This window comes from Zeus faber, assembly GCF_960531495.2.
Source record: "Zeus faber genome assembly, chromosome: 17".
Lineage (NCBI taxonomy): Eukaryota > Metazoa > Chordata > Actinopteri > Zeiformes > Zeidae > Zeus > Zeus faber.
In genome coordinates this window covers 15,240,784-15,265,783 of record NC_137204.1, presented here as the reverse complement: position 1 = coordinate 15,265,783, position 25,000 = coordinate 15,240,784, and the positions used below count along the sequence as shown (strand labels likewise).

At 45.4% G+C, this 25,000-nt stretch overlaps 2 protein-coding genes across 4 annotated transcripts in view; one reads left to right on the top strand and one right to left on the bottom strand.

The window, feature by feature from the left end:
• dnm1a (dynamin 1a) overlaps nt 1–17,266 on the bottom strand; it is a gene marked incomplete at its 3' end in the record, with an annotated part of 43,500 nt that extends 26,234 nt beyond the window's left edge. For all 3 annotated transcript variants that reach the window (XM_080017581.1, XM_080017580.1, XM_080017582.1), the window contains exons 1-10: nt 16,825–17,266; nt 10,473–10,546; nt 9,631–9,780; nt 9,143–9,346; nt 8,862–8,960; nt 7,746–7,906; nt 6,534–6,676; nt 6,284–6,419; nt 5,023–5,090; nt 3,803–3,941 (exon numbers count right to left, since the gene is read on the bottom strand). In XM_080017581.1, coding sequence (XP_079873707.1) covers nt 3,803–3,941; nt 5,023–5,090; nt 6,284–6,419; nt 6,534–6,676; nt 7,746–7,906; nt 8,862–8,960; nt 9,143–9,346; nt 9,631–9,780; nt 10,473–10,546; nt 16,825–16,985 — 1,335 coding nt within the window. In that variant the 5' untranslated portion in view covers nt 16,986–17,266. The remainder of the gene's footprint in view (nt 1–3,802; nt 3,942–5,022; nt 5,091–6,283; nt 6,420–6,533; nt 6,677–7,745; nt 7,907–8,861; nt 8,961–9,142; nt 9,347–9,630; nt 9,781–10,472; nt 10,547–16,824) is intronic.
• A 2,423-nt stretch (nt 17,267–19,689) lies between these two features.
• Nucleotides 19,690–25,000, top strand: part of ciz1a (cdkn1a interacting zinc finger protein 1a) — a 10,931-nt gene continuing 5,620 nt past the window's right edge. The window contains exons 1-9 of the mRNA XM_080018040.1: nt 19,690–19,927; nt 20,111–20,238; nt 20,558–20,763; nt 21,430–21,532; nt 21,692–21,779; nt 22,892–23,127; nt 23,248–23,339; nt 23,469–23,675; nt 24,184–24,308. Of these exons, the coding sequence (XP_079874166.1) occupies nt 19,755–19,927; nt 20,111–20,238; nt 20,558–20,763; nt 21,430–21,532; nt 21,692–21,779; nt 22,892–23,127; nt 23,248–23,339; nt 23,469–23,675; nt 24,184–24,308 (1,358 nt within the window). The 5' untranslated portion in view covers nt 19,690–19,754. The remainder of the gene's footprint in view (nt 19,928–20,110; nt 20,239–20,557; nt 20,764–21,429; nt 21,533–21,691; nt 21,780–22,891; nt 23,128–23,247; nt 23,340–23,468; nt 23,676–24,183; nt 24,309–25,000) is intronic.

Here is a 25,000-nt window from a genome sequence, read left to right as displayed (position 1 = left end):
TCGTGACGACAAAATCAAAGACAAAAAAACGGAAGTATCTACATGTAGAACAGGCTGTGGAAACACGGTCACTTTTCACAGACAAGGCACGGGCGCAACAATGCATTATATCATAATGCTGCATTTTAGAACAACTTGCCGAAATGTAAAAAATGTGACCTTTATTTTGTGATAACACACACATTTTGTAATAATTATAAACATCTTAACCGCCACACATAATAGATTTTGCCGCTTTTAATAACAACCTATATAAATGGCACAATGCCGTGGTTATTCCATGTTGTGGATGTTAAAACGTGATGATCCGATAATTACTTTGTAACAATTCTTAATTCAAATAAATAATTTGTAATAATTCAACACCTTATGTAATAACACACCAAACGTGTTTGGATACAATTAGATACAATTAAATTGTGTCGTAACCCCCAGGATGAGTCATAACCACCATGCTCCGCGACAGGTTATTTCAAAATGTGGTAAAACGTATTATGTATTACGTTGTTATTACGAAACGCGATAAGTTATCACAACATGCGGTGCTATTATGTAAGGCATCGTCACGATGGGAATCACATCCATTCATTCTCTTTTCCATGCGATGCTTGGGGAGCAAGAAGAGAGTGAAGAGGGGACAGAGGGACAAACAACAAATAACCACTTCCTGGATTAGCTGCCTCCACCGAGTCACTTTTGATCCGACTCCAAACTCGTTTCAAGTTGTTTTGTTTTTTTTATGCGTATTTTTTTGAGATTTCAAAAAAAAAAAGAGAAAAAGTACTCAACAGAATGATACCAAATTGAGGCTCGAGTTATGTCCCTCCGATCACTTGGAGAGAAGCAATCCATTCGGCGGGGATGACGGGATGGAAAGAGGAGTGGAGGATAGAGAGAAAAGGAGGGGATGCTTGGAGAATCTATCCCTTAATGAATCCACCTGCAAACAGTCACTCTACTGTATGAAAACAAAGCGACAAAAAAATGTAATTGTAATAACTGAAAATCAAATCAAATGAATTCAAATGACGAGTAGGACGAAAGACACGTGATAATATGAAAGAAAATGTCTTAACATGCTGCTTAAGAGACAGTTTGTGGAATTGAAATCCAGTAATTGGAAGAAAACATCTCATATCATATCCACAAATCGAAAATACAGATTATAACCAACGGGAGTGTAAGGATAGACCGATGAGGCTGGGCAAAATCTCTACTTCTTTAAAATGAAACACTGCGGCGCTCACTCTTTGAGATATATATTTAAAGAATGAAATCTATTTTTATTTATTTACAGATTTATATGGAAGTTATTGTACTGTTTCTTAAACCTTTTGCATGTGAATGTACCAAGACAATGCAGATACGTTTTTTTTTTTTTTTTTTTGCAAATTATATAAATATATAATATAGAAAAAAATGTAAAGTATTTAATCTAATTTTCTTTTGATAACGGTTTATTTTGAAGTGCATTCATGTCACAATACTAATGTCTGTATTAATAATTGACTGTAAACAAGTGATGATTGAATCAGGGTTTTCTTTATGTTTTTTAGTGACAAAATTAAACATTGAGTTATTTATGTATGTATGTATGTATTTATCTACGATTTCTTAATAGTAGGAAATTGAATGATTCAAATTTGAAAACCATATAAAAATTCCTTATCAACACATTTCTGTCGCACTGAACTGGAAGCCGCCGGTGAAGTGTTGAGAGCGGTGGGGAGTTGAAACCGGCCCGATGTCTTTCTACGCGTACGGTAGCCAGAGAACACAACATGAACAGCCTCGCGCCAGACGAATCCAGTGAGAAATCACGGCGATGGCGGAGATGGAGACGGTGTGAAATATCGCAAAAAGAAAATGCGCAGAGGAGACCGAAGAAAGATTCGAATTAGGGAAGCCTCGAGAGGAGGGAAGACGGACCCGAGCGAGAATCTGGAACGCCCCCCCTCCCCCCGTCACAGATGGTGTAATATCTATTATGCAAATTATATTTTTTCCTCCTGGATCGTAAAAAATCCTTTCGTCGTCACGGTGTTATTATTGGATGTGTTACGGCCTTTCCCTCACAAACGGATGAGCGTACTTTTTTTATTCCGCTAAAAATAGCCCAGCCATCGGTCTACCCCTACCTGGAGAACGCTGCTTTTTCAAACGGACGCCTTGAAAACACTTTTACCTTTTCGCTACACTTTCGTATGGTGGAGGTGAGCTCGCTCACCACCATATCTATACACTTCAGTGTGGGCTCCTTCAGCTTTTGGATCTGTTTTTTCACTATGGCCTCGAAGGCCAGGTCGGGGGTGAACAGCCCCGTCCTGCGGAGACAGAGGCACGTGGCGCGGGAGAGAGCGGGAAAGGGGAGAGAGAGAGAGAGAGAGAGAGAGAGAGAGAGAGAGAGAGAGAAGGGAAATAAGAAGACGGAGAGCAGGGGCGCCGAGAGGGTTATAGGGAAGGATGAGGAACCTGGAGAGAGAGAGAGAGAGAGAGAGAGAGAGAAGGATACAGGGAGGGCAGAAAAGGGAGGAGGTGGAGGGGGTGGGGGGGACGGCTTTAAACGTCCCAAGGCCAACGAGGAAGCTCGTGAGCGCGTGGAAGGGGGTCGAAACGGAAATGCGTCGGGGCGGGGGTCAATGCGGAAAGTGGCGTCACGGGGGGAGGCAGACGGAAAGGAACAAAAGAGAGGACGGAAAAAAAACGGATTTGGCTGGGAGAGTTGGTGGGGTGTTTGGGGTGGTGGTGGTAAATAGCACAGACGGAAGAGAAGGCAAGTGAGACATTTGGTTTCGCCCCCCCTGCAGCCATTCTAAAAGAGGACAGCGCTGGGATCGCTCTCCGCCGATCAAGAAAGATGGAGGACAAACGAGAGAGGAGAGGGGGAGAGAAAAAAAAAGGGGTGGGGGGGGGTGGGGGATGGAGAGAGATCCCGGCCGGTGCAACACCAGCCAAAAGCTCCAGGCAGTGATCCACGAGACCACAGCTGTGCACCCGGGGACCCTGCCAAGACAACCTGACTTCCTCCTCTCCGCCGCCGCCGCCTCGCGTTTTATCTGCCTCTTTTTCCCCTCCCTGATTTCCCAGCCGTTCCTAATTGCGAACACATTTGTTTTCCCCTCGGGTCGCAGCGTTATTCCAGTTTGACCGGTGCGAAAACACGACCGGGTCGAGGCGGCTCAACCGGATTTCGGTTCTTGGCCAGATTTGAAGCCTTAAGGACCGCCGTTCGCGGGGAGGCGGAGAGCGTTCGGACCCGATTGTCTCGGCGCCGTTCTGGCGCAGGTGCACAGCCCCAGCCTCGCACACGAGAAGTCGGGACGCTGAGGTTCTTTCGATAACGGCCGCAAGTGTTGGACAAATACATCCCCTACCACCCGGATATTCCCACATAACCGAGCCCAGAGTTTGGAACGCTGCAGCATTCACAAACCGATTCATGGATTATAATTATTATTTTTTTTTTTTACATTCATAAACGCAGAAGTCGAACCTGCTCTCGTATCGGTCTCATGCAGGCAGCCGTATTTCAGATACCAGTCAGCGTCCATACTTTCTCATCTCAACCACAGCGCCGCATCACAGCCATGCCACGCCCCTCCCTAGCCAACCACACCGATCGCAAGCGGGGTGGGCGGGCAGGTCTACTCCACCTCGCCCCGCCCCCTCATCTGCCCCCTGTCAACAAGCAACTACGCCAGGGTAGAGCCAGGTTAAAAGGGAACAGACATCTAAGGAAGACGGGTGAGGGGAATCGGGGTTTTTTTTTTTTTTTTGCTACCCGCCGTTCCATTCTTTTTACCTTCTTGGTACACTGCCTAACGGTATTGACTAGCTCAGAAATGACCATGTCCACACATTTGGCGCAAGGCTCTTTTATCTTCCCGATCTGCCTTTTCACAATGGTCTCAAAGGCCATGTCCGGGGTGAAGAGGCCAGTTCTGCCCGTCGGAGTGAGAACCGCGACAAGAGGCCACAAAAAAAAAAAAAAAAAAAAAGAGTAAGAAGTTGGAGAGAAAGAAGGAAAGAGGGAGGAGGATTGGGTAAAAAGAACAGTATTAATTTAATAGGAACACCCCCCCCACCTTTCAATTCTGAGATCCCCCCCCATCGCAAACATAAAATAACTTACAAAGCAAATACTGTGGTATTACAAAAAAACATTCAAAGGCAGAGGGAAAGATACAGAATATATAAAAATTGCAGTTTGTTTATTTCTTACTATTCCAATATGTTAATAGGTTTGTTTTATATGTAACAGGTAACCATGCATAGGCCAACAACAGGGCCATCACGTGGCTTACATCCTCCTCTTTCCACTCATATTTATTAGCACTTTGGAAAAAGCATTGCAGAAAGTATATGGTTATCTTTCCAAAAAAGCGATGTACAAAAGGATGTTTGGTTCAAATGAAATCCCATCACGCACATTAACCTACAACTAGATGGCCACCATTTAGGATGTGCGGCGGATCGAACGGTCTATTCAAATGTATAATGTTTCTCATCACTCACTGGGAAACATTCATAATTCACATGACATCTCACGTGTTTGTTAAAATATTTAGTCGCTTAAACACACATCATTAATCCACAGAGCCGGGATGCCCACTTAAGATGAGTTAGGAGCGTCACAGAGGGATAGGAGCGACATAACGCATCGCTCCAGAAGGGGGACGGGCCAAGGTCAGGGACCGACCGATCCGACAGACAGACAGGAGGACGGACGGACGGATGAAAGACACATCAACACAGTGGGATAATAAAAGGGGACACACAAGAAGGACGGAGAAGAGATCATCATCTGCTCCGGCCGTCACCCCTATCTGCCTCCGAATCTCCTCCGTCTCAATCTGTAGGGTCATCAGTATGCAGCAGAGGCCCCTGAGAGCGTACAGAGGCCTCCGTGATTAAATGGCCCCGCAGAGGTGACCCGGAGGCAGGGACGAGACATTAAGGGGAAGGGAGGAAGAAGAGGAGAAGGATAAAAAAAGGGGGGAGTGCTTTAGAGGGCGGACGTGCCTGATGCCGTGGATGTTCTTGATGGCGTAGCTGATCTCCTTGCGGAGCTCCTTCTCATCAAACTCCATCTAGAAAAAGAAAAAAATATACTCACTGCGGTTGTGACGCACTTTCGCGGAACGCTCTCGCTCTGATGCCGACTATTCGTAATCGTAAACACACACACTAGCACAGATGACGGATGCATTACCAGACCAGCGGAAGCCATCGCTTTGTTTCCGAGGCTGATTTCCTGCATTCTTTCTACCGCGATTCCACAGACTTACAAAAAACTACAGCAGCTCATAGTCTGCGGGTCATTCAAGTGTCATTCAAGCAATGCGAGTCGGAGGATATAGTAGATGAGGACACACTGAGCTTACGTTTAAAGCGGGCCCCGCATTTTGTCTCTTTAATGTGCATTATTTTTCGAGGGTGTACGATGCAGCCTGGCCTGTACTATAGGTGGGGAATACAGTATATACAGTATGAGAGTGTGGCCCCCGCAGGACATCTTCCTCTGCCAGCTGGGTAACAGGCGGGGTTCCTTATTTCTTTTTTTTACCAGCAAGGGAGGAAGAAGGAGGGATGAATAGAGGAAGGCAGTTAGAGAAGGGAGTAAGGGTCCATGGGTGTAAGACAGGAGGGAGGGAGGAGGAAGACGTCGTATCAAAAGCAGCAAAAAGGGGGCGACCGAGGCGGAATTCCGAGGCTTCCGACTTTGAGGCGGTAGGAGGGTGCGGGGCGCGGAGAGGAGGAGGAGGAGAAGGAAGCCGGGGCGGAGAGGAGAAAGGAGTGAATGGAGGGGAGGACTCCCGTTTCAGGGGGAAGAGGAAACTCCGACGGGAGAAAAACGCGAGAGGACGCGGAGATTGATAGAGCGAAGGGGCGGAAAGGTAGGGAGGAAGCGAAGGCGAGACAAAGGAATGTCTAGCGGGAGGGAGGGCGCGAGGGGGACGGGGATGAGAAAGCGAGGGAGGGAGAGGGATACAACAAGGCGGAGAAGTAGATGCTGAGCTGGCAATCGAGGAATGTTTTAGTCATAAAGCGAAGGCTTTGGGGTCCTGGGGGAGGCATGATTCTTGCCCCTGTCTCCTTCTCCTTCTCCTTCCCTCTCTTTGAGAAGGGATATGAAAAGTATGCACACTACACTATAGCCAACATACCAGCGGAGACAGGCGTGTTGATGAGGGATTATTATTCTGAGCCCTCCGTGTGTTTAATGTCGCCAGACCGCCAAGGTAAACATAGAAACGAGGCGGGACGGAAAAGAAGCTCGGACCTTGACCAGCTCGAAGGGGAATCGCTCGTGGAAGATGCGGTTGATCCTCGCGCCCCCCGACAGCTCGGCCGTGTCGATCTGGTCGCCGGACCCCTCGATGCGCTTCTCGAAGTCCACGGAGAATTGCTGCACCATCCTGAGAAGGGGAGATGCAGGAATGCGTTTGCGCCGCCTTCCGCCTGAGGCCGCATCATCCACCCGTCTACCTGGCTGTCGATCTATGGGTGTGTTTGTCGGTGTGCGCGCTCACTGCAGCAGAGCCTTGGTCTTGCGCGAGGGGTCGTCGGGCCTGAAGTTCTTGTACTCGTCGACCTCCTTCTCGATGGAGAGGAGCTGGCTCTGCAGCTTGGCCCGCAGCCCCGGCAGGGTGTCGCGGATGTGGTTGGTCAGTTGCTGCAAGCGGCGGCGGTCGGGCGGGCACGGAGAGTTGGAACCGCAGGACAGAAAAACGCCATTAGTAAGGGATGTACCCGAATCCGAAAAATACCTTATTCGGGAGAAGCACAAATAATGCGATGGAAACAGATATTTCTTATACCCAAAGTTGCTTGTTATTATCCGGGGTGGGGAAAAAAAGCCATGATTGAATTGTCTATGTGTCAGTTTCTGAAAAAGGAGAAACGCTATCCATCATCTCGGAATGAGTGCAGACGGATGTGTGTGTGTGTGTGTGTGTGTGTGTGTGTGTGTGTGTGTGTGTGTGTGTGTGTGTGTGTGTTTGTGTGTCTGTGTGTGAGAGCGAGCGAATTTCGTGGAGGGATCGCGTGGACAATATCTGTCGGCAACGGACACACAATCGGAGTCAATTCCGTATTCCATGTCGTTAACATTTTCCTGGCTCTCGGACCGGCGCTTCGGTTTCCACCGCCACCCCCGTCTCCCCGCCCCCTCCCCGTCGGACTCGGTTACCCTCCGCCGACGGAGCCGGGACAGTGGGCCCCGTCGCCGGGCTCATGCCCCAGATGCGCACGGACAGGGACAGAGAGAGAGGGACAGAGAGGGAGAGAGAGAGTCCAAAGCAAGAGAGGGCTGAGACGTCCCCCGGTTGAAAGGGTGGTTCCGGACAATTCATATAACTTAGTCTCATTAAAAACTAAAGAATAAAAAGAGAGAGAGACAGAGATGAAAAGTACAGTATGAGGATGTGGAAATATATTTCACAATTAATTATACAGCAATATTAATCAACGTGATGCTTTGAAGGCACAAAAATTGCATTGCCGACGAATTTTACGTAACAAAATACAACAATTGCCCTATTTAACGGGGCTTCCGGTATAAACCACGCCCACTTCCAGCCTTCTATCCGAATGCACATACAGGGGCAGAACATTTTGTTGGTTATGAACAGATACGGATACTGTACAGATAATGGCGTCTCCGTACACCTCCAGCCATTAGAGCGTGGAACGTGGAATTAGACAACATGAATACTGAAAAGAAAATACCGGGTCCCACATACCTGATTGAGGCATTTCTGAAGGTAGGGCGTGCCCATGCGGTCCGCTAGGTGTCTGTAGGCCGGGTGCGAGAGGAAGAACTTCCTCTCCGCCGCCATGGCGGCATTGATGTCCTTCTTTCCGTCGATGTCCTTCTGGCTCCTATTCACCACCCCAATGTAACCTGGACATGGAGCGATTGACATCATCATGGGGTAATGATGATTATTTTATTATTTCATTATGAAAATTTGAATAAGTGGTGAAAAACAGTTTCAGTGGGAATGGCTTGGTTCACATGTTAGATATGATGATGATAGATAGATCTTTTGTTTGACACTTAAATGGCTGTCAAGGACGGAAATATGAGGTTAAAATGCATTGCTATGATGATGAATTGTGACCAATTATAATAATAACAATCACAATGTTATTTTCTCCCAGGTCAAATAAGCGGCCTCCTACAGTTATAATTACCGTGTTAATGGAATAGAGTAGAATTTCAACAACAAAATGAAAAGACGCGGACTGTGCTGCAACGATCTGGTGACAGAGCGGTATAACGGAGAGAAACGGAAAAATATTCCAAAAACACATGATTAAATTCTAACCGCTGCTATTGGAAAAGCACGAAATCAGCATGTTTGCATTAATGGCAGCCCACAGAAGATGCTGATGGAGCCCATTTTTCCAAAACACTGTTTTTACCCCGGAGTTCACCCCTGAAAAAAAAAAAAACCCGGATAACATCATGTGAGCTTCCTCCCCATCGCTCTCCTTTTTTAGCTGGATTTCTTTTTATTGCCTCTTTCTCTCTCTCTTTCCGTCTCCTCTGCTTTTTCCCTTTCCTTTTTTGATTCCGTAAGACTTTGTATGACTTGTAACCACAAGAGGGAAACAGAGGGTCAGTTGGGGAGCCTTGTGGTGGTGTGAGTGAGTGAGTGAGTGAGTGAGTGAGTGAGTGAGTGAGTGAGTGAGTTACTCACTGACTATGCATAAATGTGTGTTTGTACGTGGGTGCGCATGTGTGTGTGTGCGTGCCTGTGTGTGCATGTGTGTGTGTGTGTGTGTGTGTGTGTGTGTGTGTGTGTGTGTGTGTGTGCGTGTGTGTGTGTGTGCACGTGTGTGTGTGCACTCACCCCTCCTCAGTGGCAGCAGCTTATTTTCCAGGATATCCTTTGCGTCCGTCCCTTCATCCATCAGGTCCAGTTTAGTGATCACACCGATGGTCCTCAGACCTGCACACGCACACACACACACACACACACACACACACACACACACACACACACACACACACATACACACACAAACTTCAACATACTTTCCCTATTACCATAGAGTTGGATTTTTGGAAGGACACTCTGTGTGTGTGCGTGTGTGTGTGTGTGTGCACGCGCGTGGGCGTGCGCGTATCGACCTTGCGGGTCCACTTCTTTGGCAATCTTCAGAGCGTCAGAGTTGGCCAGGTCCGAGTTGGCCGGTGAGACGGCCAGCAGCAGACAGTTGTCCTTAGTGACGAATTGCATCAGCATCTCCCTGATCTGGGACTCGATGTCTGCGGGCTGGTCTCCCACCGGCACCTTGGTCATCCCCGGCAGGTCCACCAGTGTCAGGTTTAACACTGGGCAGGCGAGAAGTAAAAAGAACAGGCGGTCTGAGAATGAGTTCACTCGGTTTCCTCTGATATCCACCTCGGTGTCAGAGCCTCAGAGTGATATTTGCTCCGATAAGACTTTCTGTTATTATTACTGAATAAATAAGTAGTGACAATTTTACAATGGACATTAATGTTTCAAATGGGTTAGGGTTAGGGTTAGGGTTATTAGAAGGGTTAGGGTTAGGGTTATCCCAAAACTTAGTCTCTTAACGAATAAGGGCTCGATCTCAACCGGTTCAAGGACTGACCGTGAGGGGAGTAAACCCGCAGGTTGATGGGCACGGGAGAGATGCCCTTGTTGGCCCCCGTGATGCGGTCGGTCTCGGCCTCGATCTCCTGGCGAACTTCGTCAAATTCCGTGAACTTCTTCCCCTTGCAGTGGAGGAACTCGGCATATTCTGGAAGAGGCAAGCAGGGAGAGGCGGCGGAGGTGACACGTCTCATTTTGAAAAAGGAGCCGGTGTGGGTGTAATTAAAGAAACCCCGTCATGACGAGTCATACGACGCCTTTCTACTTTCAACGTAACAGCCCGGTGAGGGTCTGTCATCCTGTCACCTCCTCTCATACGTCTTCTTCAGGAAAATCATTTCGAGAAAAATGGAACAGAGGAAAAATATTTTTACTGACTTTACAAACATACATACATTTTTGTGCTCTATCGCTAAAAAAAAAAAAAGACAATTGAGGGAGTTTTGCTTCTGTGAATGAACAGTTGTGGGAAAGCACCTGCAGGAGGATTCTCCACCAGGAGACTGACTTTTTATTTTTATTTGCCCTCGCTCTTTCCTTCACGGGGAGATCACAAAATAATTTGGTGTTTTTTTTTGGGGGGGGGGGGGTTTAAACTCCGGCTTAAAATACAAAAGGAATACAACAAAAGCGACAACCAAAAGAAAGAGAGACTAAATGAAGAGAGAAGCAGAGCCTTTCCGCAGCGTAGAGCAGAGGCAGAGAAATGAGGGAAGCGTTTCCCAGCGGGAAAACGAGGGATGCTAGATTAGAGGGGAGGGCTTTCCGGGTAGAGGGAGGGAGGGAGGGAGGCGGAGGGTGTATCCGCGAAGAGCGGAGGAGGCCTAAAAACGGTCGTACCTGTGGGACAGTTGATCAGCTGCAGCACCAGAGGACGGCGAGTCACGATGCCAGACCCACGGGGCAGGAAGTCCCTACGAAGCGCCAGAGACAGAGAGAGCGCTCAGCCATGACAACAAGGAAGGGAATGGAAATAACCGGGAGGGATTGTGGGATACGGGGAACAGATGTTTGTCTATTTAGATGTTAATATTTAACAGGTACTGAGGGCAGAGGCAAAAAAAACAAACGCCTCTGCGCTTCATATTGTATAGTGACCCCATAAGGAGTCAGGAGCAATTTGTAGTTCTTCACTTTTTGATAGAAAAACGATGATAATTATTCTAAAATCTGCTTCAAAGCAAAGGTACAACAATGCAAAACTGATTAAATCTCTTCTAAAAAGTTGCCCTCATTATCAACCTGATACAGAATGACTCAGCATCTTATTAATGGGATTTTACCTTTTTTTCCCATGAGACAAACACGTCTGTGTGAGTGGGAAGGTGGGAACACGCAAGGGACAAAGGATTTACTATTTTCTTTCAGCGGGCTCTGCTGCTTACACAACATCTACGTCATTTACCCACCGGCACTGAATGTATAGCTTGTATTGCAGGAGAAGTTAGAAAGAAAGAAAGAAGACACTAGTGTGGCTCTTCATTAATATTGCAGTTTTACTAAAAAAAAATTGTGTTATGTAATAATATAAAGATTACAAGTTCCCATCGAATCCTGAAAATGTGAGAATGAGTCTTTATGTTTTTAATCTGATTTAATGACTCAATTGTTTTTTTATTGCAAATACAATATATTTTTTCTCATCTTTAATTATGTAATGCATTTTCACCAAGTCTCTTCACATTTTTTATGAATTATATGTATTGACACTCCGTTAAAGACTGCTGTTGGTTTGTCTGATGTTTGTCCACTTTTTCCCTATTATTTTCTATTTTTCCATCCATCCATCTTCCTGACTGCGGGGATGGGGCTAGGGGGGACTGGGGCGGTGAAATACTTTATGAAATATTTTCATAGAGCCCCAAATCACAACAGGCTGATCCTGTACGAGGTAGAACCATCAGAGAGGGAAGTGGCTCATGCTACAGGGCTGGGAGCAGCACCGATGTGTCTGTCCATCCAGCTGTGTGCGTCAGCGTGTTGGGGCTGGGGCTGGTAATCCCCCTCACCTCCCGCACCTCCTGCACCTCCTGCACCTCCTGCACCTCCCGCACCTCCCTCACCCACCAGTGATGGCTTTTAGGGTGGACAGATGGGCTTAACTGCAGGTCCTCCTTTCACTACGCTGCTCTGCTCCCGCCCCCCCCCAAATTTGCACCATATGGACACATTAAATTGGAGCAGCATGCATGGTGAAACCAGCCGTTCATAAAAAGACACACACACACACACACACACACACACACACACACACTCTCACACACACTTTAGCAGGAGCACACATGCACACAGTCTTGCTGTAAGTATGTCTTCTGACTTGAGACCTGGGGGCGGCATGAGCGACATCTCTCTCTGCAGCCATCACTCACCTTTTATTACCGAGCAGTGCGGGACTTCCCACTCACAGGTTTGGCTTAGCCAGAGAGAATTACCAGACACACGCACGCACGCAGGCCCGCCCACCCGCACGCACGCACGCACCCACCCACCCACCCACCCACCCACACACACACACACACACACACACACACACACACACACACACACACACACACACATCTTTATCTCATCTTTCACCAGTTCTACTGCAGAAAGTGTCAGCACACGAGAGCAACTCCCCCACCCCCCCCCTCTCTCTTCTCTCGCTCTCTCACTCTCTCTCTCTCTCTCTCTCTCTCTCTCTCTCTCTCTCTCTCTCTCTCTCTCTCTCTCCCTCTCTCTCTCTCCTCTCCAGCACCCGGGAAAAAATAGATTGCTTTTTGGGTAATGAATAGTGCACTCCTAGATTATCATCAGATACTGTGGCAAGGGCAGCCAATAAAAAGGCTGGTTGTTGGCAGGTGGCGGAAGCACAGATTAGGACAGGGCCAATGGGAGAATATACCCTTACCAAGCTGGGGAACCGAACAGAGATTAGTGGTAATCCTGCGGAGCCTCCTCTTTCACTCTCTCTCACACGTTTTATTTAACTCCTGTTTACTTCATTTTGATCCCTGTCCTCCAGTCACTACTCTCAAAAACTAAACTATTCTTGTTTTAACCATTCTAACACCCATGTATCTATCTATCTATCTATCTATCTATCTATCTATCTATCTATCTATCTATCTATCTATCTATCTATCTATCTAATTTCCCATTTCTCAATCCAACATATATCCTTTGACATCAAAGAGCAATCTCTATACCTCCCATAGAGGATTAGTGATAGTATACTAGTCCAAACCATAATGTCTCCATAACGTCTCTCACGTGCGTTGAGCTGCTCATGATAATCTACAGCAAATCTTCATATGATGTCACATGTGGACCCAGCCATGTCATAATTCTAAACACTACGGATATCTAAAAGTGACATGGATGATAGTGTTACAGTGTTAGCAGGGAAATAATATGCGGCAAGAGCATGTGTTGCAGCAGGCTCCTGAGATCACAAAGTGTCTCGTGAAACTTGAGACCTGACCGGAGCAGAAACTGGAGAGCAGCCCACAATGCAGAGATTGTGCTCCAAACCAAACCGCTGCATCCGTACGTAACATGCATAGGGATACACTATCAACACGTTTCAATGTTGAGATGGAAAAATAAAATCTTTGTGAAACGAAGTTGTGATAACATCTGAAAGTAGTTTAAGGTTTCGAGAGAACCTAATCCGGTGATTGTGTTTCCCTCTCGAGGTATCAGAATTTGGAGTGCTATCCAAGGTCCTGAAACCAGTTTCCGGACACCAGTTCTGCAATCTGAAATGTGATTGCACACTCCATTGTTCAGTGGCTTCTATCTACACTTAATGTACTGTGCATTGTAGTATGAAGTGTGCAAAAATGAGTGAGTAGTATGTGTTGCATAACACATTTATACATGCTACAGTACACATCCTTGGGCCATCTCAGAGCTGTTGTGCTAATGCAGGTTTCTTCCTTTCACGTCAACCTTCCCAATTCCTTCCCAAACTGTATATAGTATCAGGTTTCTGCTTTGGTAGAGCCCAGATGTGATAATTAAACACCTGGGATCAAAAAAAAACAAAAAAAACAATGAAGGAAGGAAGAAAGTGACAGGGAAAAAAAAAAGGTGAATGGAGAATGTGGAAAAATATGGATAAAGAAATACGCAGATATTTGGGACAACTACGACCCGACTCCAGGAAGCACCATGCACTAAGAATATCTTATAGTTCATGCGGACCTGGATCTTTAAATTAAATGTCAGTTTGGCCATTATCAGCAAACAGAGGCACCTTGTGTCGATTACGCATATTCTAGTGTTTTTAGTATCTTTAGAGCTTAAAGAGCTTATTATCCGTAATCACCGGGTGTCATGACATTTCACTGCATATACAGTATGTATGACCTTATGTATATGTATGTGACAAATAACCTCTTGAATCTTGAATCTGGAATCTTGAATCAAATAGGTCAAGAGTCCACATATGAAACCCCTTGGCCTGCCTTCCTGCCTAGTCTCACAATATTTATAAACGATCTCAGACTGGACTACGGAGTGAGCTCAACAAAGAAAGGTTAAGGGAGAGAGAGAATTTATATTTCAGTCAAGTGGTGGTTAATATTTTTAGTCTACTCGTGTGTTTTATTTTCAAGGAACAACCTTGGAAGGCTGGAGTGACAAACGACAGTGAGTGGCCTCTATTGAAGAATAAAAACAGACTGATAGTGAACAGAGAAACAGACGGGGAGAACAGGTGAATGCTCTCTTATGACATCAGCATAGCGTATCTTAACAGCATCGATAGCACTTATCTTTGTGGAATAAGCCAGGCGTGTGCTGAAATCCTAATCCAATCCACAATAAATATCAATATCAGTACAATATGAATGGCTCTGTACTTATTAACTATACCTGTTGGCAGTGAATGTGTATAGCCTGCCATTAACATTCTGTCAAATAACACAAAATGACGCTACCAAAAATATGTCCGCATAAAATAAACAAATCTAAATTTGAATATATCATAGTTCAATGTTGACTGTTTTTTTTTTCTTATAGGATTAATAATTCTTACTATTGAGAATGAATCACAGTGAAGCGATGGAGGAACCCCTTTGTTTTTATAATCTTAATTGGTCTGTCGAGTAATTAATCATTCACACCGTGATGTCATTAACAGTTCGGAGAGGTATTGCCAGAGGAATAATCACCAGAACTTGTGAGGAAACCCCTCAGTCATGAAAAAAGCCTCTTACTGGCTTGTTCTCTAATACTATCAATCAGACTCGCCAGGTGGCTGAGCAGCCCAAGAGGCTTAGGATGATTTCATTGCTTTATATTGAAAAAAAGTTGAATAAATGAAACCATAGCGAAGGGATTAAAAGCTTCAAAGAAAGAGGGCATTCATGATGTCGTGAGAGATTGCATGAAACGGAGACACCGTGGTTGTGCAACACGACAGGGTGCTGAGAGGGATGGAGAGCCGTGGCGTCGGCAGAGCAAATAGGACGGGAGGAGCTGTGTGACGTGAGCCAAACAAACATACAGCGCAGATAATACCGGGCTGCATTCATCCCTACGTAGATAAAGGATGATGTGATAAATGATACAGTGTATGGACACACTGCGGTTCTATGATATTTTAAGGAAATTGTCAACATTTCTTCTGCTTGTTGTGATTTTTCTGACTATGTAAATTAAGTGGAAGGGGGAGCTTTTGACTATAACACAATAGAAAACGTATTAAAAACACTAAAAACAAGATTATCCAATGGGAAGTGCAGCCTGTCTGGCAATGACAACGTTAGCCTTCACCCTACCATTCAGCCCTTTCTCCGGTGTAGAAACCTAGATTCCTTCCACACACTGCTATAATTAGATTATCTGACTTGAGTGCCCGACTCTTGTTATTTAGCCAATATGGTGCCTTGAAAGACATCACAGGTAGACCCAAAACCTCTGAACAACGAAGGGGATGAGTAATCTGGCCAAGTATTCCACACGCCTGTATGGCAAAATTAATGTCAAGGAGAGAAAGTGGAAGTAGCAAAAGAGAAACGTACTGTAGAATGTTTTTTTATGATCACACTATAGCTATAATGGTTATATCACAATTAAGTTACATCACAATTTTTATTGTTATTATTGGGCTTATTATTGCTCAAGGCTTAAGTCTGGAAGCCTTGTAAAAGTATCCTGCCAATTCACCCAAACTGCTCATAGATAGGAATGGCATCAAATATGGAGTAAATCATACACGTACCCTAACCCTACTCAGAAACAACAACACTGAAACCTCCGTGTTTACTTCATGACCCTCACAGGACTCCCCAGAAGGATGGATGGGTGGTTGCTGGCGCAGTAAGCCAGTTCACCTGGGCTGTAAACGCTGACAGATGGACTCTGAGCCGAGCTGAAGGGGCTAAAAGCTCTGCTGGGCTCGATCTCCCTTCTGTCTCTCCCCGTCTTCCTCTCTCTGTTTTGGCAAGGTCACGCTGCCGCAGACTGACTCCAAACGCTGCGTGTGCACCCTGCGCATCCTACGGAGGACGGTGGTTTTCAACACTGATCAAGGCTGGAATTCTTGGCGGAATGACAGGTGCAGCTCCCTTTCAGGTTCATAAACAACAGAGCTCACTGTGCGTCGGGCCACACATTTGGCCACAGGTCTCAGGTCTAATGCATTGCCAATATTCATATGATAGATGTATTGTGCACGTGCAGCTCTGTCTGTGTAAGGTGTTTAAGATTAAAATAAAAATAGGTGAGATCATGTTTATTGAGTGCAGGTGAGATTTTCAGATCCGGGACAATGGCCAATTGATATCTATCACAATCTCCTGTGAAATAACAACAACAACAAAAAACAAGTGAGCTGTGATTTCACATCAGAAATGACACACTACAGTATATTGTATTATATATCGTATTGGCAGCATGCTTCACTTCCAGGTTGAATATCTACAGTCACTATCTGGTTCCCTGAGCTGGAATTATGCAACGAAATAATCTCCCACGCCGACTTCCATATGGAAGCGAGCTCCGGCTGTGGAAGACACACGTCTTTCAGCTATGTACCGATTGATGGCGTGTGATTTATCTCTAATCCGAGCGTTCCCCTTGGCGCCAGAGGTGAGGCCAAGGACCGTGGGGGGATGGGTTGGGTCGGGGTCGCTATGAAAGCGAAAGCCACTGCGGCCATCGGACGCGCAGCGCGGCGGCGGGTACACACACACACACTTACTTCCCCACGAAGTTCTCCAGCACCGAGCTCTTGCCCGCACTCTGCCCACCGACCACGGCGATCTGCGGCAGGTCGAAGTTGGCATTCTGGCCGATGGAGGAGAAGGCGTCCTGCATCCGGTTCACCAGAGGAATCAGGTCCTCCATCCCTCGGTTCCCCATCTTGGCGATGGAGGAGGAGGTCGCTCCGTCCGGCGCAAATGGGAACTAACAAGCTGAGGGAGCGCCCGGCGCTCCGAGTCACCCCTCGCGTCCTTCTCAGGCGGCGTCCTAGCGTTGACGAGTCGCTGTTTATTGACTCTATCACTATTATTATTATTATTATTATTATTATGAGTTCGCCCTCTGTCCGGGGCTCCCCCTCCGCTCCTTCGCGCTGCGCTGGTGCTTCTCTCCGCCGCCACGGAGCAGAAGGGACGCGGGTAATCCGGGCTGCACTTACATCCACGCGCCGCTCGGTGGTGACAGACCTCGGCCGGTACAACGTACGCGACACGTCATCCTTTCACTCTGCGCCGTCAATTTGCGGCATTTAAAAAAAAAATAAAAAATGTTTTATTTATCTATTATTATTATTTTTTTTTTTTTGTTGTTTTGTTTTGTTTTTATTATTATTATTATTATTTTTTTTTTTTTAATGGTCGCTTCCGCCGTCGTCCTCCGTCCCCTTGGAGAACGGCGCTGTCCGCGGTGCTGAGACGTCTGGCGCCACCACCCCGGGCCGGCGGGCGGCGCTCCTCGCGTCTGCAGCGCGCCGCGTCCAGCCCTGCGCGCCGCACCGCGTCGCAGCCCCCCCCCCCCCCGCAAACAACGCGGAAGGAAGCGACGCGACCTTGGGCCCGTGCTGCGTTTTTTTGTTTTTTTTTTAAACTGCGGAACTAGTCGGAGGCGTTTATTTAAAAGTAAAGTCCGATCCTCCCCGTAAAAATTGTAACCCGGCAGCTGATTTCTCTCCGCTGTCACGTTTCTTGTGCCTCCCCGCTTCTCCTGGCGATCTGCGGACGCACTGTTTCAGGGTGGGGGTCCCCCCCAGTTCAAATTCCCATAAGGCGCGAGTGACATTACGAACGAAAGACGGTTTTTGTTTTATTTTTATTTTTTAATTTTAATTTTTTTTTTGACGTGAAATCAGACGCCGAAATCAGAAATTCTTTACAAGGAAGGTGTTCGAGTGGAATATGTGGAGTCTTGTCTTTGTTTTTAATCCACAAATATGAACATCGGTAATGCCTAACATGTAACTATAGACTATAGTCAATGTGAAATGCGTTGATATCCCGTTGTCATAGTAATAACCGTGTCGTCCTCCCCGTCCAGTCCAAGTAAATACACCATGTGGATGGAGTGGATGCACTGTGCCTCGACTTCTTGGTGCGTGTCGTGAATGGTTTCACACTGATCCTGTTTGCCTCCAACATTCAAGTGAAATTGTTTTTTTGGGGTTTTTTTTGTAAAATATCAACAACAATAAAGAGATGAATTATGATTCATAATAAGTGTAATCACGACCACAACAATAATAATAATAATAAACGCGATGAGTCGATGAAAACGTAAGTAGGTAAACCATCCAATTAAACGTGTTTATCGTATCATGCATAAACCAGAAATCACCTCGCAATGAGCACATTGCAAACATGGTTCGCAACACGTAAAACAACGTTAAAAACAGTTCAGAAAAGGGTTTGAAAAGTGTGTAACATCATTTCTTCTTTCAGCCACGTTAAACCGAGACCTACCAAAAGTAGTCAGACAGCGTTAAATGAATAGCGAAGACATTCCCGGACCGAAATGGAAGGACGGTACTGAGCCGCCGAGGGGGGGGGGGGGGGACGTCGGAGCCGGTGCTTTTACTTTGAAGGCGGCCGCCGGAAGCCTCCGTGTTGCCGACCGACGGGCTCACTCCGCCCACTGGAAGCCCCGCGAGTGGCCCGGGTTTGCTCCGCCGCGCCGAATGTCGCGCTCCCGCAGCGGTTTGGTTTTTTTTGGGGTTTTTTTTTTTTCTCTCGCTGCTCCCGGTAGGAGGTGAGTCGCCGCGGGCCGAAACGCGACGCGGGTGAGGCGTGACGACGTGCCGGAGGTCTTGCCGTTGTTTTTTCCCCCCTCCTCCGCGCTTGTGAGTGACTCGGTTGTTTTCACTTCGTCGCTAGCTGATCGACAGGTAGTGTTAGCCGTTAGCCGCCGTTAGCTGTTATCCATTAGCCGTTAGCTGTTAGCTGTCTCGTCTTACAGCAGGTGCAGCTTCGGAACTTCGGCCTTTATTTACTAACAAGAGACTTATAAATGACTCACAAACCACTACACGCCTTCCAGTGATTGCGCTTGGGTTCGGCTGAGTTTTATCGGGGATAGTAAGTTATGCTCCGTAAATAGCTGAAGTATTATTGAATTGACGTGCGTTTATTAACATGGTGATCTTTCAGACCCACTCATCCATTGTTGTCCATGCCCGTGTCAATGTATACATATATATTCGTCCTGTACAGAATATCCCATTTAAATATATATATATATATTCATTCCCAGAGCCAATAATAGCATTTTAATTCATCCTGTATATAGAACACACTTCATATATTCTATATATTGTTGTATATTTTGTTTTCTATTTTGTCTATTTTTCGATTGTTAACATTTGTTTTTGCTAGTTGTCTATACAACATTGCACGGCCCTTACCACGGCAAATACCTTGTATATGAAACTGTACTTTGCAGATGAACTAAGCTCCATTCTTGGTTGTCACGAGCCAATGTGCAGCGACAAGTCGTAAGCGATGCAAAGTAAACCTCTGTGACAAAAGAAAAATAAAATACATTTCCGGAGAAGCAAACCTAGGAGCATCTTGCTTTCTCTCCTCAGACCCCTTCAGACACCAACACATCAGCGTCTTATAGCTGCCACAGCTGCGGAACGGCAGCAAGAGGAGCAGGATGTTCAATCCACACATCCACCACCACCAGCAGCAGCAGCAGCAGCAGCAACAGCAGCAGCAGCATCAGAGGTTCCAGCAGCACCTGCGGCAGCTGCTCTTCCAGCAACAGCCTCCACCTCCTCCACCGCAACACCATGTGCCCCACCACCACCACCACCACCAGGCTCAAAGGTAGGGGTGATGGTTTAAGGCCCCTTGAGTGAACATGCATTATTTGCTTTACTGCACTTGCAGGGATTCTATAAAATTGTGACACTTAAGGCTATTTAGTGGTTTGTTTTGCACTTATTAAATCGTGATTTTCACATGAGATAACAAACCAACTTGGTGCTGTTTTATGTATTTGTTCTGCAGGACCATGCCTGTGCCCCCCCAAGCAGCCCCTCAACCCAGGGTGGTTAACCTGTGCCAGGCTACTCAGACCACAATCATTGCCCCTAACCCCATGCTGCAGGGTGCGTTACTCATGCAACAAATGCAAGGTATGGATTAAAATATATTTTTTTAGGAAGAACAGGGAAATTACTTGAGGTCAAAACGTGTATAGCTTTGACCATGGTTATCCATGGGAAAGTTTCCCTTTTCAGTAATGGGACGGAATTGCCCAATTTCTTCTTCTCCCGTCTCCCACTTTTTCTGCACCTAAATGCATTAAAGGACTACATTTTTTGGGGAAATGTGTAAAGCTTACCCAGTTTCAGATGAGTTACCAAAATAATACTTGTGTGTGTGTGTGTGTGTGTTTTTTTTGTTTTTCCTCTCCATACATCTCATTTATATACATTCTCCCCTTATATCCAGGTAATATGCGGGGCTTTGCCATGGGTGGTCAACAGTTTCGTCAGTTCTTCTCAGCTGGGGCCAGATCCTCTCTGCTAGGTCCTGTTCCTATGGGCATGACAATGAAGTCCCCTCTCATGGGCTTCCCAGCTGCCCGACACTTCCACCCTCATGCTCGCTACTACAATAACAATAACAACAGCAGCAACACACCCTCCACTGCCACGGTATTTACTAGAAAACAATTAGCTCTTTTTTGACAACTTAAATAGAATAGTATAATATCTGAAAAAATATATATTTAAGGCAATTATTCATGATCTTTAAGCAACTCTTTAAGTTTGCCCTGTTAATAGCACTGGAGTTGGCTGTACTACATTTGTAAATTAGTGGTTTGAAACCTATTTATCCAATCCCATTCCTAGACTCTATTTACAAAGCACTTTAAATTGGGTTTATTCCTAATTTTGTATATACATTTTTTTTCTACGGTAAGGACCTTACACAAAATCCACGTATGAGTAATACACACATGAAACATAATAAATTCATTGTTAGAATTGTGCTCCCACCCTAAAATATAACTTAAGATACCTGCCCATGGTTTAATAAGTTATTGCAGGGTTATGGTGATATTTGGGACTTTGAGTTATTTATTGGGTAATGTTCTTCTAATGAAATCTAGGATTCCGTCTCATTTGAAGCTATTTAGCAACAATCAACCGATCAACCTTTTTATTTTGTTGAATGCACAATAAAATAATTTAAAACTACCCTTGTCAGGAATTTAACATGGTAACTGATGTGGAGAGTTTTTTTTTTATTTTTGTGTCTAATCGGAATACATAGCCCAGTCACTGTTGACAGGTCTGTAATCCTGTTTTTCTCTCTAGGACTTTGCCGCTCGCCAGCCAGACCGAAAGAGAGACAATGAGCAGAGAGCAGGAGCCAGTCAGTCTGCAGCCACCACTGACACCAGTGATAAAGTTCAGCTTGGTAGGACTGCAGCCCTGTAAACATACTGTACCTTCAAGAATTTGCCTATTTTGATGGAATTCTATTCAGCCTTTCCCCAAAATCTTCCCCCATTTAGTGTTTGTGAGTGTCTATGAATGGGTAGCCGACTGGCCAGTTTGTTTTTGTTGTAACCTACAGAAGGAGGAGCGAGAGAAGCAGAAGAACGTGCAGAAGCGGCTGAGGAGCTGACAGAGGAGCCCGTATTGAAAAAGCAGAGGACAGAAGGGTATGGCGCCTGCAGCCATCTTCCAATTTACTATCGACAGGGAAGAGTGTTCGTCCAAGTTACTCAATCAGTTCAATCAGTCACGTTTGATGAATTTCGACAGCTAAAGGAAGCCATAGAAACTACACCAGTTGGGGGCACAGCCTTGATTGTGATTTGCTTTTATACAATAGTTCCATTGCTGTACAGTAACTGCTCTTTCAATTGATGGTAATTAGAGACGAGAGATCATGATTTTTGCCGTCCACTTGCCTCCAACAAAGATGATTACTTTTGACTTCGGTTAGTGAACACAAGTATGATATTATAGGATGGGGTGGGGGTGGGGTGGCTTTATGCACATAATTTCTCGGTTACAGGCTGGCAAGCATGTGAAGCTTTGTGCTTCAATTAGTAAATTATCCCAGTACTGTTATGTTATCACCACAGATGGAGCACCTATTGTTAGGGTTACCAGTGTTACCCGGTGTTTGGGCATACACCAATTATATTACTTCCCTGCTGTGTTTTTTTTTTGGGGGGGGGGGTTTTTACATCATTTTTTGGGGGAAATAAAATCCATTTATTTAAGTTTCATTTATCAGCGCCCAAGTTCATCAAATAAAAAAATCGACTCGTAAAATGCTAAGCGTTTTATCAATACTTAGTCAAATGCGACAAAAGTGAAAGTTTTTGCTTTTTGTGCGCACAGCAGAGGCGCAGCATAGTCTGCGGAGTCACATTTCTAGGCTGGATCGGGACCCGTCTCCCTCTCCATGCGTAATTTGCGGCCGCAATCTCTGTCCGCTGCTCCTCCCCGTTCCTCTCTAACACATTGAGAACACTGTGCTTTTATTTTAGATGTATTTTATTTATTTACTTTTTGTTGTACCCCAAAACAAAATAGCAGCACCGGACATAACAACCCCCCTCGTTGTCTGGTGTTACCGTTAACGCCCGTGTTGTCATGAGTTTATTAACCAGTTGGAAATATTCCTCACCGTGGCATCCCTACCTCTTGTCCAATCATATTGCTCAACTTGATTGTTGTATAATATAGCTTAAATGCTTGAATGTTTGAATGCTACGGACACTTTCATCTCTTGTCTCACCTTCATTCACATCCCTCTTAGGCCAGAGGAGCCCAAGGAACAGTCGGTTGCGGAGACGGACGCCGAAATTCTTACTCAAGAGTCCGTCGTAGAGACCAACGAGGAAATTCTAACCCAAGAATTTGTTGCTGAGCCTGACACCGAAATTGTAACTCAAGAGTCCGTTGCCGAGGCTGAAGAGGAAGTTCTGACTCACGAGTCCGTTTCCGAGGCTGATGAGAGGGTTCTTGACACCGACACGGAGGATGCCCAGCCTGGTAATGCTGCTAATACAAATATTGATTGGTTAATACCAGATGTCAAAATACCATTGATGTATTTCAGGTATTGTCAACATTGAAGGTCCATTCTCACTCCTATGCTTTTCCCTCTCCTAGAGTGCATCATTCTGGAAGAAGGCAGCTCCGTAGCAGGGTCCATGGCAGAATCTGAGGATGTCGAAGCGCTTGAAGAGATCAAAGCTGCTGAGGTGAGTTCTTAAAAAAAAAAAAAAAAAAAGTCGAAGCGAGTGTTTTTGTACTTTTTTTTTTAAACTGAATATCGGCACAGCGTATGACGTTCATTGGACTCGCTTCTCCGACAACTTTCGCCGGCATAGGCGCCGAGCGGCACGTCTGCTCCCTCGCCCTCTGCCGAGCTGAGCAGTGAAAGCCAGCACGTGGACACGGGGCTGAAGGAGGCGCCGGCGGATGACGGAGCCCCTCCGGCACCTTCAAACGACCAGGAGGAGAACAAGGAAGGAGCCCTGGAGGACGTTAACAAGTTGTACTGTTATCTCTGCAGCATCACCTGCCACAACCAGCAGGTAGGTAGGACACACCTCAGAGGAGGAGGATTGTGCTGTGGTGGACTGAGCTCAGTGCCCTTCCCACTCTGACTCCCTCATGGCATTATAGTTTGCCATTCATTGTCATGAATTAAAATAATGATTTGCAGTTCTGTCTTTTTTGCAAATTTTATTTCACCATCATAGTATAAGCCTATAATGGTGCAATAATACACAATATTACATTATTACCACCTTATGAAGAACAGCCCTTTATTGACATTGAACAGAATGTTGAAATTCAGGTAAACAGTTCATTTGCCTTAATCCATCTGATGGAAATGCAACTGATTGCCATTTTAATTATTTCAATTTTTAACATAGGCTTCAATTTGGATGGGACCATATTGTTGTGGAATTTGAACAAATTTGCACAATTATTGTGATCAGCTTAATTAAATGTCAAGTGTAATGGAATGTTCATCATATTTTAATGATTACCTTTTAAATCACCTTTTGCATTTTCTCTTCCTTTTTTTTTTTTAAGAACTTCCGCAGTCACATGAATGGCATTTCCCACCAACAGAGGATGATGGAGATTCAGCACATGAGTAATGCCTGCCTGGTTAGCCTGTTGCCCCAGGAGTCTTTACAGGCAGCACACAGAGAAGGGTGAGTTTCATACTAATTGAGGGTTTCTTTAGACGCGGGCATTGCATGGGCTCTGGGTGAAAGGGAAACAATTTTTACTTTTTTATTATGTAACATAACTGTAATACTAATATTCTCTAGCTCAGTGTTTCCTAAAGTGTGGGCCATGACCCCCTGGTGGGCTGTAAAGGTACTGTAGGTGGGCCGGGTGACATCAATTACAATAAATAAATAAAACGTTTTTCATTTTCAACTTTGTAATTAAGTTTGAAATTACCATCAAATATTTATTTGGCAATTTTGGAGAGACTAGCTTATATTATCAGTGTCATTTATAATATAGGGCCAATTAATTTAGGTATGACAACTAGAAAGCAAACTGGGACAATGGTAAATGTTCAAAATGCTTATAATTATACAGCAATCACTTACTGCTATGGAAGGTTATAATTGTGCAGAGACAATAAGTTCCTCATTGCAGCTTTTACCAGTCTTGGGTATCAAAGTACAATGAGTATAACATGTATTTTCATATTCACCTAACCTTTCCTGTCTCCTTCCATTTTTATCTTACCAGTTTGCAAAATGTTTTTTGTTGTATTTATTTTTCAGTTTGTGAGAACCAGTGTTGGGTTACCACTTATGATGGCCATGACATATTCTCCATTACGATCGCAGAACATGTTTTGATGTCATCAGGGTCCACATCTACT